This window comes from Lipotes vexillifer, unplaced genomic scaffold, assembly GCF_000442215.2.
Source record: "Lipotes vexillifer unplaced genomic scaffold, Lipotes_vexillifer_v1.1 scaffold469, whole genome shotgun sequence".
Lineage (NCBI taxonomy): Eukaryota > Metazoa > Chordata > Mammalia > Artiodactyla > Lipotidae > Lipotes > Lipotes vexillifer.
Genome location: NW_006788006.1, coordinates 4,776,814 through 4,791,792, shown reverse-complemented (window position 1 = coordinate 4,791,792; position 14,979 = coordinate 4,776,814). Strand labels below are relative to the sequence as shown.

Sequence of the window (14,979 nt, the reverse complement as noted above, 5' to 3'; positions counted from 1 at the left end):
AGTTTCCAGGGTGGGAGATCATGGGCCCAGGACACCCGAATCTACTGTCAGCCTGGTGGTGACTGGGGCCAAATCCCAGGGTGGCTGGCTGAAGGGTCCAAGGTGTCTTAAAGCTGGTAGGTGGGGCTGAGGCCCAGGGGGTGCTGGGGTTAATGCCAGCTCATTGGTGGGTGGAGCCAGATCCTGAGGTCTTTGGCTGCAGTAAGCTGGGGGTCTCAGAGTTGGTGTCAGCCCACTGGTGAGCAGGGCTTATTTCTGTCACAGATAGCTACAAGGTCTGGGGTGTCCCAAAGCTGGTACTGGCCCACTGGTGAGTGGGGCTGGATCCTGGTGTAGGCCCACTGGTATATTGGGTTGGGCCCCAAGAGCTGGCTGTGGGGCCTCAGGGGTCCCAGAGCCAGTGCCAGGGCAACTGGGGGCTCAATGTGTCTTAAGGCAGCTGGCCATATGGTGGGTGGGACTGCATTCCCACCTGGCTAGCTGCTTGGCCTGAGGTATCCCAATACTGGTGCCGACAGGCTGGTGGGTAGTGCAGGTCTCTTGTGCTAATAAGCTAGAAGGAAAATTCCAAAACCATACTTGTCAGCACCAGTATCCTTGTGGTAGAATGAGCTCCCCAAAAGGGCTGTCACAGTGTTTATGTCCCAAGAGTAAACACCAGTTGCCTCCTGCTTCTCCAGGAGTCTCTCCAAGATCAGCAGGTGGGTCAAACCTAGGCTCCTTTCAAATTACTGCTTTTGCCCTGGATTTTGGAGCACATGAGATGTTATGTGCATCCCTGAAGAGTGCAGTCTCTATTTCCTACAGCCCTCTGACTATCCTGAAAGTAAACCCTGCTGGTCTTCAAAGCCAAATGTTCTGGGGGCTTGTCTTTCCAGTGCAGGGCCCTTAGGCTGGGGAGCAAGATGTGGGGTTTGGACCCCCTTGCTCCTTGGGACAACTTCTGCTATTGTAATTATCCTCCTGTTTGTGGGTAATGGGTCTTGACTGTAACATTTCTCCACACTTCCTACTGGTCTTGTTGTGGGTCCTTCTCCCTATCTTTACTTGTAGAAGATCTTTTCTGCTAGTGTTGAGGTCTTTCTCATCAATAGTTGCTTGGTAAACAGTTGTAAGTTTGATGTGCCCATGGGAGGAGGTGAGCTCAGGGTCTTCCTACTCCACCATCTTGGACTCTTCAGTTTTGAGGATATTCCTGACTGGCAGAGCAAAAAATGAGGAAAATGAGCTGGAAGCAAGTGTCTGCAAAGGCCCTATGCTTCTTGTGTATCTCTTTCCGTACAAGTGGCTCCAAAATCTACCTAATCCTATTTCACATCTGCATTTCAAGTTACCTGTAAATTAGGTTTTGGTGAATTCTAATATGGGGCCATAAAAGCAACAGAGTCTAGAAAATGTAATTCACAACATTACTCACATTGACATAACAGAGTCAAAAAGGGTCATCTCCAACTCTACATTTTATTGTCCTCTCACAGGTCTCTCTCTCTCTTTTTTTTTTTTTTGGTATGTGGGCCTCTCACTGCTGTGGCCTCTCCCGTAGCGGAGCACAGGCCCCGAACACGCAGGCCCAGCGGCCATGGCTCATGGGCCCAGCTGCTCCGTGGCATGTGAGACCCTCCCGGACTGGGGCACGAACCCGTGTCCCCTGCATCGGCAGGTGGCCCCTCAACCACTGTGCCACCAGGGAAGCCCTCACAGGTCTCTCTTAATGCAAATTCCATAGCCCAAATCCCAGCCAGAAGGAATGACAAATAACAAAGGACAAAAGATGAAAACAAGAATTCACATGAGAGTATATGATGAACTTTGCATACTTACAAATATATGCCAACTCATTGTTAGCAAAGAAATGGAATAAAGCTCTTCGGGCCAATGAAAAGTGAGTTTTCTCTTAAGAAGTAAAAGTGGAATATGTATATAATGTATAAGGGATGTTGAGTACTTGCCGCAGCAGGCCAGTACAATAAACAAACAAGTACCAAAGTGTCATTTTTTCAGTGTTCCCTTATTTGCAGAAGAATATTATATAAAAATTAACCCCACTTACATATTAGAAATGCACTTCAATTCACCCATGGATCAAAGAGTCTTCAAAATAAAAACAAAAATTTTACTGAGTAAAGCATAAAATTACCTATTAAACTTAGGAACAATTGCCTAAAGAGTACCTACAGAATTATCTTACCTCAATATTTACTTGCAAAAGGAAGTACTACTCCGTACTACAGATAATAACTTTAAGAATGTGCCACTGATAAGAACAATATATGTTTAAAGTTTATAACACTTCTTCCATACTGTAACTTTGAGTATTCTACATGAATTAATTTGTACCAGGCTTACCCATATTACTTACATTAACATGAGTTTTTTCCAGTGCAGTTTTCACATGACTACAAAAATATTTGTTTCAACTGAATAGTTTGTTTTACTTTTCAGTTACTTGGTATCTATCCAGTGTACATTCTCACACGGTTTTGTAAGGATGTAGGGCAAATGAAGGTTTTCATATATTGTTTATATTTAACAGAATTATCTCTAGAGAGAGTTCTTTCCCAAGAAAATGGGACTGAAAACTTCCCCAATTCCTCATGCTTACATGGTGTGCACCATCTTGTGTCCTTAAAATGTTGTGTGATAAAGGCTTTCCAATATTCCTTACATTCAGTTTCTGGTAAGAGTTCTTTCACATATTTGAACATAATAGGAATTGCTGAGGGCTTTACCATACAGTTTGCATTCACAGGGTTTCTCTCCAGTGTGAATTCTTTTTTTGTATTCAGAATGAACGGGGACAACTGAAGGTTCTCTTACATTCCTGACATTCATAGGCCTACTTTCCATTATGAGTGTTTTCATGGTTTTGAACAGAACTGGGACAATCGAAGGCTTTCCTATAATTTTCACATTCGTGTGGTTTCTCTCCAATGTGAGTTCTTTCATGATTTCATAATGAACTGAAAAATATCGAAGGCCTTCCCACATTCCTTACACTATTAGGTCCATCTCCAGTGTGCTTCACCACGTCTTGAAAATTTAGTGACAAAATTGAAGGCTTTCCAACTTTCTTACATTCATAGCGCTACTCTCCAGTATGAGTTCCTTCATGGTTTCGTAAAGAACGGAGATGACTGAAGGCTTTACTACAATTCTTACATTCATACGGTTTCTCTCCAGTGTGAGTTCTTTCATGGTTTTGTAATGAACTGGGACAATCGAAGGCTTTCCCACATTTCTTACATGTATAAGGTCCAACTCCAGTATGCTTTATCATGTGTAAATGAAATTTTGAGAGAAAAATGAATGCTTTCCCACATTCCTTACACTCATAGCGTTTCTCTCCACTATGAGTTCTTTCATGACTTTGAAGGGAACTGAGATAACTGACGGCTTTACCACATTGTTTACATTGATAGGGTTTCTCCCTAGTATGACTTCTTTCATGTTTTTGAAGGAAACTGGGATAACTGAAGGCTTTACCACATTCCTTACATGCATGAGGTTTCTCTCCAGTATGAGTTCTTTCATGTCTTCGAAGGGACCTAGGAGTACTGAAGGCTTTACAACATTCCTTACATTCATAGGGCTTTTCTACACTGTGAATCCTTTCATGACTTCGAAAGTAATTGGGACAATCAAAGACTTTCCCACACTCCTTACATTTATAAGGTCCATCTCCAGTGTGCTTCATCACGTGTCTTTGAAATCTGATGACAGAACTGAAGGCTTTCTCACATTCTTTACATTCATAACGTTTGTCTCCACCATGACTTCTTTCATGTTTTCGACAGGAATTTGGACAACTGAAGGCTTTACCACATTTTTTACATTCATAAGGCTTTTCTCCACTGTGTCTCCTTTCATGGCTTTGAAAGGATCTGGGACAACTGAAGGCTTTACCACATTGCCTACACTCATAGGGTTTCTCTCCACTATGACTTTTTTCATGTCTGCGAATGGAAGTGGGCCAATTGAAAGTTTTCCCACATTGTTTACATTTATAAGGCTTCTCTCCTGTGTGAGTCCTTACATGTATTTGAAATGAACTGGGAGTAATGAATGCTTTCTCACATTCCTTACATTTATAAGGTCCATCTCCAGAGTGACTTATCATGTGTGCCCGAAGGCTTGAGAGAAAAATAAAACCTTTTCCACATTCCTTACATTCATGGGGTTTCTCTCCAGTGTGATTTCTTTCATGTTTTCGAAGAGAACTGGAATAACTGAATGCTTTACTACATCTTTTACATTCATAGAATTTCTTTCCATTGTGATTTCTTTCATGGTTTTGTAATCCTACACGGGAAATAAAAGCTTTACCACATTGCTTACATTCATAGGGTTTCTCTCCTGTGTGAGTCCTCTCATGCGTTTGAAAAGTTCGACGATATCTAAAGGCTTTTCCACATTGTTTACATTGATAAGGTTTCTCTCCCATGTGGGTTTTTTCATGTATTTGTAGTGCACTTAAAAAAGTAAAGACTTTCCCACATTCCTTACATTTATAAGGAGCATCTCCAGTGTGTGTTATCATGTGTCTCCGAAAGGTTGTAAGCCACTTAAAGGGTTTCCCACATTCCTTACATTTATAAGGAGTATCTCCAGTGTGCGTTATCATGTGTCTTTGAAAGGTTGTAAGCCACATAAAGGATTTCCCACATTCTTTACATTCATAGGGCTTTTCTCCTGTATGAATCCTTTTATGTGTTTGAAAGGATGTGCGAAAACGAAAAGTTTTCCCACATTCCTTACATTTATAGTTCTCCTGTCCACTGTGTTTTCTTTCATGTTTTTCAAAACACTGAAGATAACTGAAGGCTTTACCACATTCCTTACATTTATATGGCTTCTCTTCATATTTCTGATACTCATACAGTTTGTGCCCACTATGACAGTTGATATGCCTATTAAGGGATGAATGATGCATAAAGACTTTTCCACATGCACTGCATTCATGTAGTTTCACTCCAGTAGTTTTCTTCTTCAGACTGAGTTTTGGAATAAGGCTGAAGTTTCCTGCACATTGACTACCCTCTTTACTTTCACAGAGTCTCTCTACAACATGACTTCTGTAAAAAATGAGAATCATGTTAGTAATGATTTCTTTACCAACAATTTAATATTTATTAGTAGGATATTTGAACTACATTTTTATGATCTATAGCAAAAGTGTAGGTTATCTCCCTTGTCTGAATTGTTTTTGATTGAATATAAGAAATGCCCTGCAAGAAGACTTCACTCTTGGAATTATCAAAACACCGATATTCACATATAGGGCTTGTTAATACTGTTTCCAAGAGAACTATTTTCCAAACACTAAATATCTATGTCACATATTAGAAAGTATTTGGGGGAAAGTTTTTCTGAGAATAAATAAATGTGAAGCAGGCATTATGTGTTTAGGTCCCTTCTTTTAAAATTTCATCACATACCAGGATGCTCATATAAGGCACTACTTTCTGTTGTGAGTGTGACTTACCTCAGTTTTCTCCCCTGGTTTTTGTACTGATCTTCAATGTCATGATCCTCCCATTTTTTCCCTAAATTGCAGATGCAGAAAAATGATTCCAAAATATTAGAAATTACAGAACAATTATTAGATTCTATATTCATTGTTGGCTGTGACCAGGCCTAGTTTATATACCAACATCCTCCCTTCCACATAGGACATCTTAGAAGACCATCAATGAACAAGAAACATTTGTTCCCTAATTGACAAAGTAAAGGAAAGCTGTCACCCTTACCTACTGAGGCCAGGTTTCTGAAGGTTTCCCGCATCACATCTCTGTAGAGTTTCTTCTGTGAAGGATTCAGTAAAGCCCACTCCTCCAGGGTGAAATTCACAGCCACATCTTCAATGGCTACTGAGTCCTAAAATACCCCAAATATGTGTATAGCAGGATGAATGACACTGACAGGACTAGACATCTATATACCATTTTTGTTTCGTTTTGTTTTGTGTTTATTTTTGGCTGCTTTGGGTCTTCCTCTAGTTGCAGCAAGCAGGGGCTACTCTTCATTGCAGTGCACAGGCTTCCCATTGTGGTGGCTTCTCTTGTTGCAGAGCACAGGCTCTAGGCGCACGGGCTTCAGTAGTTGTGGCACGCGGGCTCCAGAGCGCAGGCTCAGTAGTTGTGGCACATGGGCTTAGTTGCTCCGTGGCACGTGGGATCTTCCTGGGCCAGGGATCGAACCCATGTCCCCTGAATTGGCAGGCAGTTTCTTAACTGCTGTGCCACCAGGGAAGCCATATACACTATTTATATGAAGGTTATATATGATTCTGTCATATCCAAACATTTATTCTATGACTTGATCATCAGGAACTTACTCTGTCTCTACTTCCTCACAAATTTAGCAGCATAATGAACATGGAAATATTTACTCTGATGACATTACATCTCATTTCTCACTAACAGCAGGGTCCAGAACATGTTGGGAAATGACATACATGATATACAAATGAAACAAATGTTACCATTTTAAGACCATCAATACCTTGTGAGGAAAAACTCTTTCATCTCCTTCCTTTTTACGTACCATTTATAGCACTTATGAGGCAGAGGGTCAAATCTGCACAAACTTTTATGAATAAGAACATAGTGCTGAACTGGAACCTTTTTATTCTATTCCCAACACCAAACAAGAGTCCAAGAAAACTGTAAAACTTTTAATAGGATCCAGCTGGCCAATTTGGCCGTAAAGTAATCCAGGCCTTTATAAGTAGTCAGATGTACATGACAGAAAAAAAATATTCTTGTGGGGAAATAGTGCTGTTAACTTGTGTAATATTTACCACAGACTCAGTTTTTCCTTTCTCTTTATTTGATCTCATGCACTAGAAAGTTAATTGGCACTTACAGTTAATTGGCGCAGACAGTAGAAAGATAGCATGAAACAGACCACAAAATTCCTATAGTCATGTGCCTCAGGGCTGCTTAAGAAGCATACATAGGCACACAGAGTGAGATAATATGCCAGAAGAGCTCTTTATGGCAGATCTAGAACACAGTGCCCTGTGGCTTTCTAACCTTGAGGAACAGATTAAGAGTTGTAGATTGCAAGTGCATTCACTGAAAATCACAAGGGTTTGATGGTGAATCTGCTCAAAAGTATGAAATACACAAAGGATTCAACAGTGCTTTCCTCCTAAAGAACATAAAATCTCCATTTTCAAATTGCAGGAGGAAGTTATTTCCTGACCAGCCCCTCTAGAGGCTGCCCTGCCAACTTCTCTAATTTCCAAGCTCCCACGAGGTTTAAAGGAACATGACAGCTTGATCCCTGGGGATAGGAATCCCTTTGCTGATGACAGCACACATTGCCAATAGTGTATGAAAGGTTTTATTACCTAAATAATTGAGGTATCTGAGAAAAGTAAGGCAGGCCTCTCCAGAGCTTTCAAGAAATGGCTTCACAAGCAAGGAAAGGTAATTGGACTTTTTAAAAACTGAAGTTAGGGGCTGGGTTAGGATGAGGGTTCACACACAAGAACAGGATCTTAAGAGGATTGAATCTCTTGCCACTGCCAATGGAAGAAGGACTAAGGCTTTCTGATCACTTTGTATAGATGTGGGTAAAAGTGTAAAAAGGATGAATGAGGTTTTAAAGCAGTCAGCAATCATCAAAAATTGAAGACAGAGACTTACAGGTTCTAATCTGGCATTTAAGGAACTTAGAAGTCATCATTCCTGGCCTCAGAGGAAAAAAATGAAAAAAACTTGAACAAGTCTTCTTAGACCCATCAGAGCATTGAGGTCACAGGCAAAACACTCTCTCTAAAACTGGGAAAGAAGAAATAAAGAAGGCATGTAAAAATAAGCACCAGGGACTTCCCTGGTGGTCCAGTGGTTAAGACTTTGCCTTCCAATGTAGGGGGTGCGGGTTTGATCCCTGGTTGGGGAGCTAAGATCCCATATGCCTCGCGGCCAAAATACCAAAACATAAAAATAGAAATAATATCGTCAAAATTCAATAAAGACTTTAAAAAATGTCCACATCAAAAAAGAGTAATAATAATAATAATAATAAATACCAAATACTCTGCTCTTAACAAGGCCTGTACTGAAAACAATATATTTCACCAGAGGCTAACACAAAGCCAAAAAAACAAAAACAAAACAAACAAGACAGAACACAATATCCATGAACTGTACAGCAATGACAGGTTTAAAATACACAAAATGGGAATATCTGGGGAAAAAAAAGATACACAGAAAGGAACAGAAAAAATGAAGTAATAATCATTGAGATTTTCCTAAAATTAATCATAAATGGCATGCTGTAGATCCAAAAAGCTTAAAGAACACTAAACGTAAAAAATGCATACCAAGGGCTTCCCTAGTGGTGCAGTGGTTGAGAGTCCACCTGCCGATGCAGTGGACACGGGTTCGTGCCCCGGTCCAGGAAGATCCCACATGCTGCAGAGCAGCTAGGCCCGTGAGCCATGGCCTCTGAGCCTGCGCGTCCGGAGCCTGAGCGTCTGGAGCCTGAGCATCAGGAGCCTGTGCTCCGCAACAGGAGAGGTCACAACAGTGAGAGGCCCGCGTACGGCAAAAAAAAAAAAAAAAAAAAAAAAAAATGCATACCAAATATATCATATTCTAACTAGAGAAAAATCAAAGAGAAAGAGAATACAGTGAAAAAAAGCCAGAGGGGAAACCCACCTTACTTATAGAGAAAAGCGATTAGAATTAAATCAGATTTCTTTTCAGAAACCATGCAAGCAGGAAGAGAGCAGAGTGAAATATTTAAATTTTTGAAAGAAAAAACTACTCTTCTACTTTTCAAAAACAAAAGCTGGTCCGCAGAAAATATTAATTATAATAAAATTGATTGACATCTAGTCGACATAACAGAGAAGGCAAAACAAAATTATTTCAGAAATGAAAGGAGGGGGGAAATGAACATAAGATTTGATACAATTCAACATCCATTTATGGTAACAAACTAATAATAGAAGGGAACTCTCTGTCCTTGAGAAAAATATCTACAGGACACCTGCAGCTAACATCATACTTAGATACAACACCAAAAACAAACAAACAAACCATGAAGGGAAAAAATGGTAAGTCTCACTTTATTAAAAGAAAAATTCCTGTGCTGGGAAAGTGTTAACAGAATGAAAAGACAAGTCACAGACTAGGAGAATGTCTTTGTAACACACATATCTGATAAATGACTGGTATCCAGAATATACATAGAATTCTTGGGAACTTCCCTGGTGGTGCAGTGGATAAGACTCTGTGCTCCCAATGCAGGGGGCCTGACTTCGATCCCTGGTCAGGGCACTAGATCCCAAATGCATGCCACAATTAAGAGTTCGCATGCCACAATTAAGAGTTCGCATGCCACAACTAAGGAGCCCGTGTACCGCAACTAAGGAGCACTGGAACCACAACTAAGAAGCCCATGTGCCACAACTAAGGAGCCCACGAGCTGCAACTAAGACCCAGTGCAACCAAATAATTTTTTAAAAACCCCCAAACAACAACAAAATATATATATATATATATAATTCTTAAAACTCAACAGTAAGAAGACAAACAACTCAATTAAAAATGGGAAAAAGATCTGAACAGACACCACACCAAACAAGATATATAGATGGGAAATAAGCAATATGAAAACATGCTCAACAAATGTCTCTATGGGAAATTACAATAAAAACAACAATGATATGTCACTAGACACTTATTAAATGGCTAAATTCAAAACACTCAGAACACCAGATATTAGTGAAGATGTGAAGCTTCTGGTAATCCTCATTCCTTGGTGGTGGGAATGAAATTTGGTATGCCTATATTGGAAGATAAGAATTTTCCATCAATACTTAATATACTCTTATACATATAGTAAGATCCAGCAATCACATTGCTTGGTAGAGACCTAAATTAGTGGAAACCTTAAGTACACACAAAAGCCTACACATGAATGTTTCTAGGTGTTTTATTCATAATGGGCAAGAGTTAGAGTTAAGCATGATGTCCTTCAAGAGTCGAATGTATAAAAAATCAGTGTCATTCCCACTGTAATAAGATGAAATATTGTTCAGTGAAAAAATGAAATGAGGTATCAAGCCATGAAAACACATGAAGGAATCTTAAAAGTACATTGCTAAGTGAAGCCAATCTGACAAGGCAACACAAGATTCCAAGTATATGACATTCCGGAAAAGACATTATTATGAGCCAGAAAAAGATCTTTGGTTCTGAAGGATTTGGGGGTTGAAGGGAGAGATGAATGAATAGATGAAGCATAAGGGACTTTGAGGGAACTGAAACTACTCTACAGGATAGAGAAATGATGGATACGTTTCAATAAACATTTACCAAAACCTATAGATCCTGTAACACAAAGAGTCATTGATAATAAAAACTGTGGACTTTAGTGCATCACTATTGGTTCAGTAATTGTTATAAATGTACTGTGGTGGGGCTTCCCTGGTGGCGCAGTGGTTGAGAGTCGGCCTGCCGATGCAGGGGACACCAGTTCGTGCCCCAGCCCGGGAAGATCCCACATGCCGCGGAGCGGCTGGGCCCGTGAGCCATGGCCGCTGAGCCTGCGCGTCCGGAGCCTGTGCTCCGCAATGGGAGAGGCCACGACAGTGAGAGGCCCGCATACCGGAAAAAAAAAAAAAAATTTCCAACAGGGCTTCCCTGGTGGCACAGTGGTTGAGAGTCTGCCTGCCAATGCAGGGAACACGGGTTCATGCCCCGGCAAAAAAAAAAAAAAAAAAAAAATGTACTGTGGTAATACAAGATGTATAAAACAGTGCAAACTGTGTGGATGCAGAGGGGTTATGTGGGAACTACTAAGGAAAAGAATTACAGGACCACAATATTCAAGAGAGAAAGGAATCCAAAGGAAAGAAAAGCAAATATTTGAATCAGCTGAGATAAGCACACTGCTTCCCTACCGTTCAAAACGAAAATCCACATTCAGAAAGTTAAATATATTCTTAAAATTGTGGTCCAGACACTCCCAACTGAGATAGAACCCCTAGAAGTGAGTCAGTCCCTGGTGAAGAAGGGTAGGGACCCAAAATAAACTCTGGCAGCTGCACATACTCTTCTCTTGCCTGGCCACGTGCGAGCCCTTCCTCTCCCAGGCTTCCATTCTCACAAGTGAGGAATTTCTCAGCAGGTTCCGATCCAAATGAACTCCCAAATTCATAAACCCTTTGTCAAGGAGACAGAACACCAACCTCCATAGACTTTCCTGTGCACAAATTACACTGAATGCGCCAACATTATGGACGCAACACTTAAGCATACATCTGCACCTGAAGAAACCACTATTACAACTGCAGAAAGAAATCACCGAGTCTCCTCCACCTACCCAGGTGCACTTGAACTCCCATCTTTCCAGGGCTCTGCACTTTCTCTCAGCATAAAGGCTCCTTCTGTAGTGGGTGTGAGCAGGTGAGAAAACCTACAAGGAGAGGTTCCCCAGGAAGAACCAATGGGCCTTCACTTCTACCTCTCTCTGCAAGCTCAGAGAGGGCCTTGGTTTGGCTCACCCACCACAGGCCATACTCAACACTGGAGTTACTTGACACCACTATTACATTTTAATGACACAAACACACTGACCAATCCAGCAAATTCACTCAGACTCAGTGTTTATGTGGAAAGGAGGAAAGAAAACTGGAACGCACTTTACTAGTTCAACCAGAAAATCCCAAATATATATTCCTTTCAGCAAAGAAGATGTCAGTTAATTATTATTTCATGGCAAGACATGTTTTGTAATTAATTAATCATACTTGAACACTTCTGGTCTGCAAGTCTAAACCCTGGAATTTCATTTGAAATCATCCAAAAGTAATGAACAACCCTCTGAAACAACTACAGTCAGGGTAAGAGGGAGTGAAACCAGTATCTCAAGTGAAATGCAATACAGGAACCTTTCTTTTCACCCCTGAAATTCACCTCTTTTTTTGCCTCTTTGGAAATGTTTTATGCTATCGTTCGAGCCTATTGATTAAATAAAAATGTATTTACCCCTACTGAAAATGAACACTTAAATAAAGCAATAAATCTCTGCAGGTTAACAAAAGCAGGGAGGGGCAAGGCTGACAGAACAGATCACCCAGGAAAGTTTCAAAAAGGAACCTCCAACCAAAGGATTTTCCGTAGGATGTCTGGGCCCAGGAAAGATCCTGGGACGAGAGGCACAAGGACTTCATACAACATAGTTCCAGGCGGTCATTCTCGGCCTTCCTCTCATGTAAAATACACACACAAAAATAAAGCTTTCAAAATCAGCCCATCCGTGGCTCTACTTAAGAAGGATGAACAATTAAAATATTGAGGCTATTTGAAATGTACCACGGCGGACAAACAGTAGAATATGCTGTGAATCAGAAAGAGGAAACTGGCGTTTGGGAATGCGAAAGGGATTTGTAAATTTAGGGATTTAACGCCAACCCTAGGAAGAGCTACGCTGGTAAAACAGGGTTGTGGATTTGAGACCCCGCTCCCCCCAAATTTGAAAAACTCAAGAGAAAACGTGTCGCGCTGGGGAGAAAGGAGGGAATGGGGACCTCACACACCACAGCTCTTCCCACGCATGTAGCCCAGACCCCGAGTCTAACGACCCTCCCGCGGTCATCGAACAACCTGGGGGAGACGCGGGGCTGCGGGCGCAGAGCTGCGCAGAGAGGCTCCGGGGTCAGGGCCGACGTCGCCGCGCACCAAGGGACGGGACAGGACGCCAGGGGTTCCGGCTGCCGGCCCCGCCCCGCCCCCACGCTGCGAGCCGGAGCAGACTGAGGTCCGAGCGGCGCCCCGGGTGGACTCGGGCCAGCGGACTCCGAAGTTGACCGCGGGGAGGCCCGGGTCCCGCCAGGGCCGCTTGCGGCCGGTTCCCACTAGCCCCTCCTCTCCGTCTCCACATCCAGTGAAGCACACTCACCATTTTTAGGTTTCCTGAGTCTCCCCGAATCCTTCCTACGACTCCCACGACCCATATAGATCACAGCACAACAGAGCCTGCGGGAGAGGAAGACCACTAGGGGAAGATAAGCATCCGGAGCAAAGCCAGAGCGATTAGCTACAGCCCTTCCGTTGAGGGGCGTCACCCCACCCACAGGCCCCAGCGACCTCCCTGATTGGGCAGTTCCCAAGGCCTCGCCCCCTCGTGCCTAAGTGACAGCGGGGCGGGAGGACGCTTGGCTCAGGCGAACCGGCTTCAGCGTTTGGTGGGTAACCTGTCCCCGCGGGAATATTTGAATTTGAAACAGAGCTTATTCCTGTCCTAAGGCTGACTCTGTAGTCTTCCCGCAGCTTGGTCGGAAAGCGAGGTCACAGGTGTGCACAGGGAATTCCTCGTTCAGTTTGAAAATGAAGCAAGTATAGACAAGGGGGCGCCCAGACCAGGACAAACTGCAACAAGAAGGCTTGGTGTAACTGGAACTGTGACCCTTGTTTAGAAACGTAGCCACTTCAGTGTGACATCACTATCTGTAATAAAGAGTCAGGCTCCGTTTTTTGTTTTTTTTTTTTTGCGGTACGCGGGCCTCTCACTGTTGTGGCCTCTCCCGTTGCGGAGCACAGGCTCCGGACGCGCAGGCTCAGCGGCCATGGCTCACAGGCCCAGCCGCTCCGCGGCATGTGGGATCCTCCCGGACCGGGGCACGAACCCGCGTCCCCTGCATCGGCAGGTGGACTCTCAACCACTGCGCCACCAGGGAAGCCCTCAGGCTCCGTTTTAATCTTTGAAATTTGACAGCCTTGAGACTTCTACCTATCTCTTCCCCACCCCCACTCATTTGAGGAGAATCCCAGAGCGTTTGGCTCTACTGGGGAATTTGAACCCCACAGTCCTAGCTGGGGGAAGGGCCTCTTCTCTAAGCAGAAGGTGTGAGATGTGTCATTAAATTATCAGGTTTCATTAAATTCACACTTTACACTGGAAGGAAATTTATTTTAGATCAATGTTAGCTTGTGTCCCTAGAGAATTTTGAAATGTAAAATCTATAAGATCCCTAAGGCAATTGAATTCCTATTTTCACTAAAATAACAAAAACAACAATAACAAACCGTAATGTAAATGTGAGATGCGCCTGGAAAGTCTTTTTACCCCTCCAAGCTCTACTTTGAGGTATAACTGACTAATAAAATGGTCTAATTTGAGGATGACAATACGATGATTTGAGATACTTATACTGTATTGTATAAATGAACTTTGCTAAGAGAGTGGACCTTAAGAGTTCTCAACACACACACACACACACACACACACACACACACACGATAACAATTTGAGGTGATGGATGTGTTAAATAACCTGGAAACTCTTAGATGTCTAGGAGCCTGAATTGCTTGCATTGCAAAACTCTTAATGCATTTATTCACTTATTTGAACGCTTTACTGAGATACAACACACATACTATACAATGGACCCTTTAATGTCTAAAACTCACTGCTTTTCAGTGAAACCGAATTCCCCTAAAACAAAGTTCCCTTACTGAGTTTATGATTAATCTCTTTATCCAAAACTTTATTCCCTTTCTTGTCCCCTCTGACCTAATCAACTAGAGTCAAATTGCTGTTGTAGATAACATCGTTAATGTACTAAAATTGCTATTACAGATATCATCATTAACGTACAAACAGAGGTTGTTTCTCCAGGGCAAGATAAGCTAACAGACCTCCAAGCCATGGACCACCTGGGCTGGGAATCATAAACGAGAGACATCCTGACTCCTGAAACTATCATTAAGAAATGTCACAGAAGTGTCACAAGATGATGACTAATCCCAGCCTCTTTATTCTTCCCCTTAAAAAAACCCTTAACTCAAAGACCAAGCTGGAGTGGATCTGAGACTTGTCTCCCACTCCCTTGCTTGGCACCCTGCAAATAAACCCTTACTTTACTGCAAACACCCACTGTCAGAGCTTTCTGTGCTGTGGGCACATGAGCCCTTGTTCATAGCATCAGTATATTCACAGGTAGATTCAATAATCACC

General features: G+C 42.3%; 1 protein-coding gene across 1 annotated transcript; it reads right to left on the bottom strand.

The window, feature by feature from the left end:
- Positions 1–3,085: 3,085 nt before the first annotated feature.
- On the bottom strand, positions 3,086–6,437 carry LOC103089372 (zinc finger protein 709-like). Its single transcript, XM_007461121.1, has 5 exons — positions 6,417–6,437; positions 5,748–5,874; positions 5,483–5,543; positions 4,792–5,072; positions 3,086–4,455 (listed from the first exon to the last, which is right to left on the bottom strand). The coding sequence occupies exons 1-5, from the start codon at positions 6,435–6,437 to the stop codon at positions 3,086–3,088; spliced, it is 1,860 nt and encodes a 619-aa protein (XP_007461183.1).
- Positions 6,438–14,979: the final 8,542 nt, after the last annotated feature.

Coding starts and splice junctions, on each gene's coding strand:
- LOC103089372 (XM_007461121.1), bottom strand. CDS start 6,437: ATGTTCTGGACCCTGCTGTTA. Junction 5,875..6,416: donor TGTTCTGGACCCTGCTGTTA/GTGAGAAATGAG, acceptor GGGGTATTTTAG/GACTCAGTAGCCATTGAAGA. Junction 5,544..5,747: donor CAGAAACCTGGCCTCAGTAG/GTAAGGGTGACA, acceptor TCTGCAATTTAG/GGAAAAAATGGGAGGATCAT.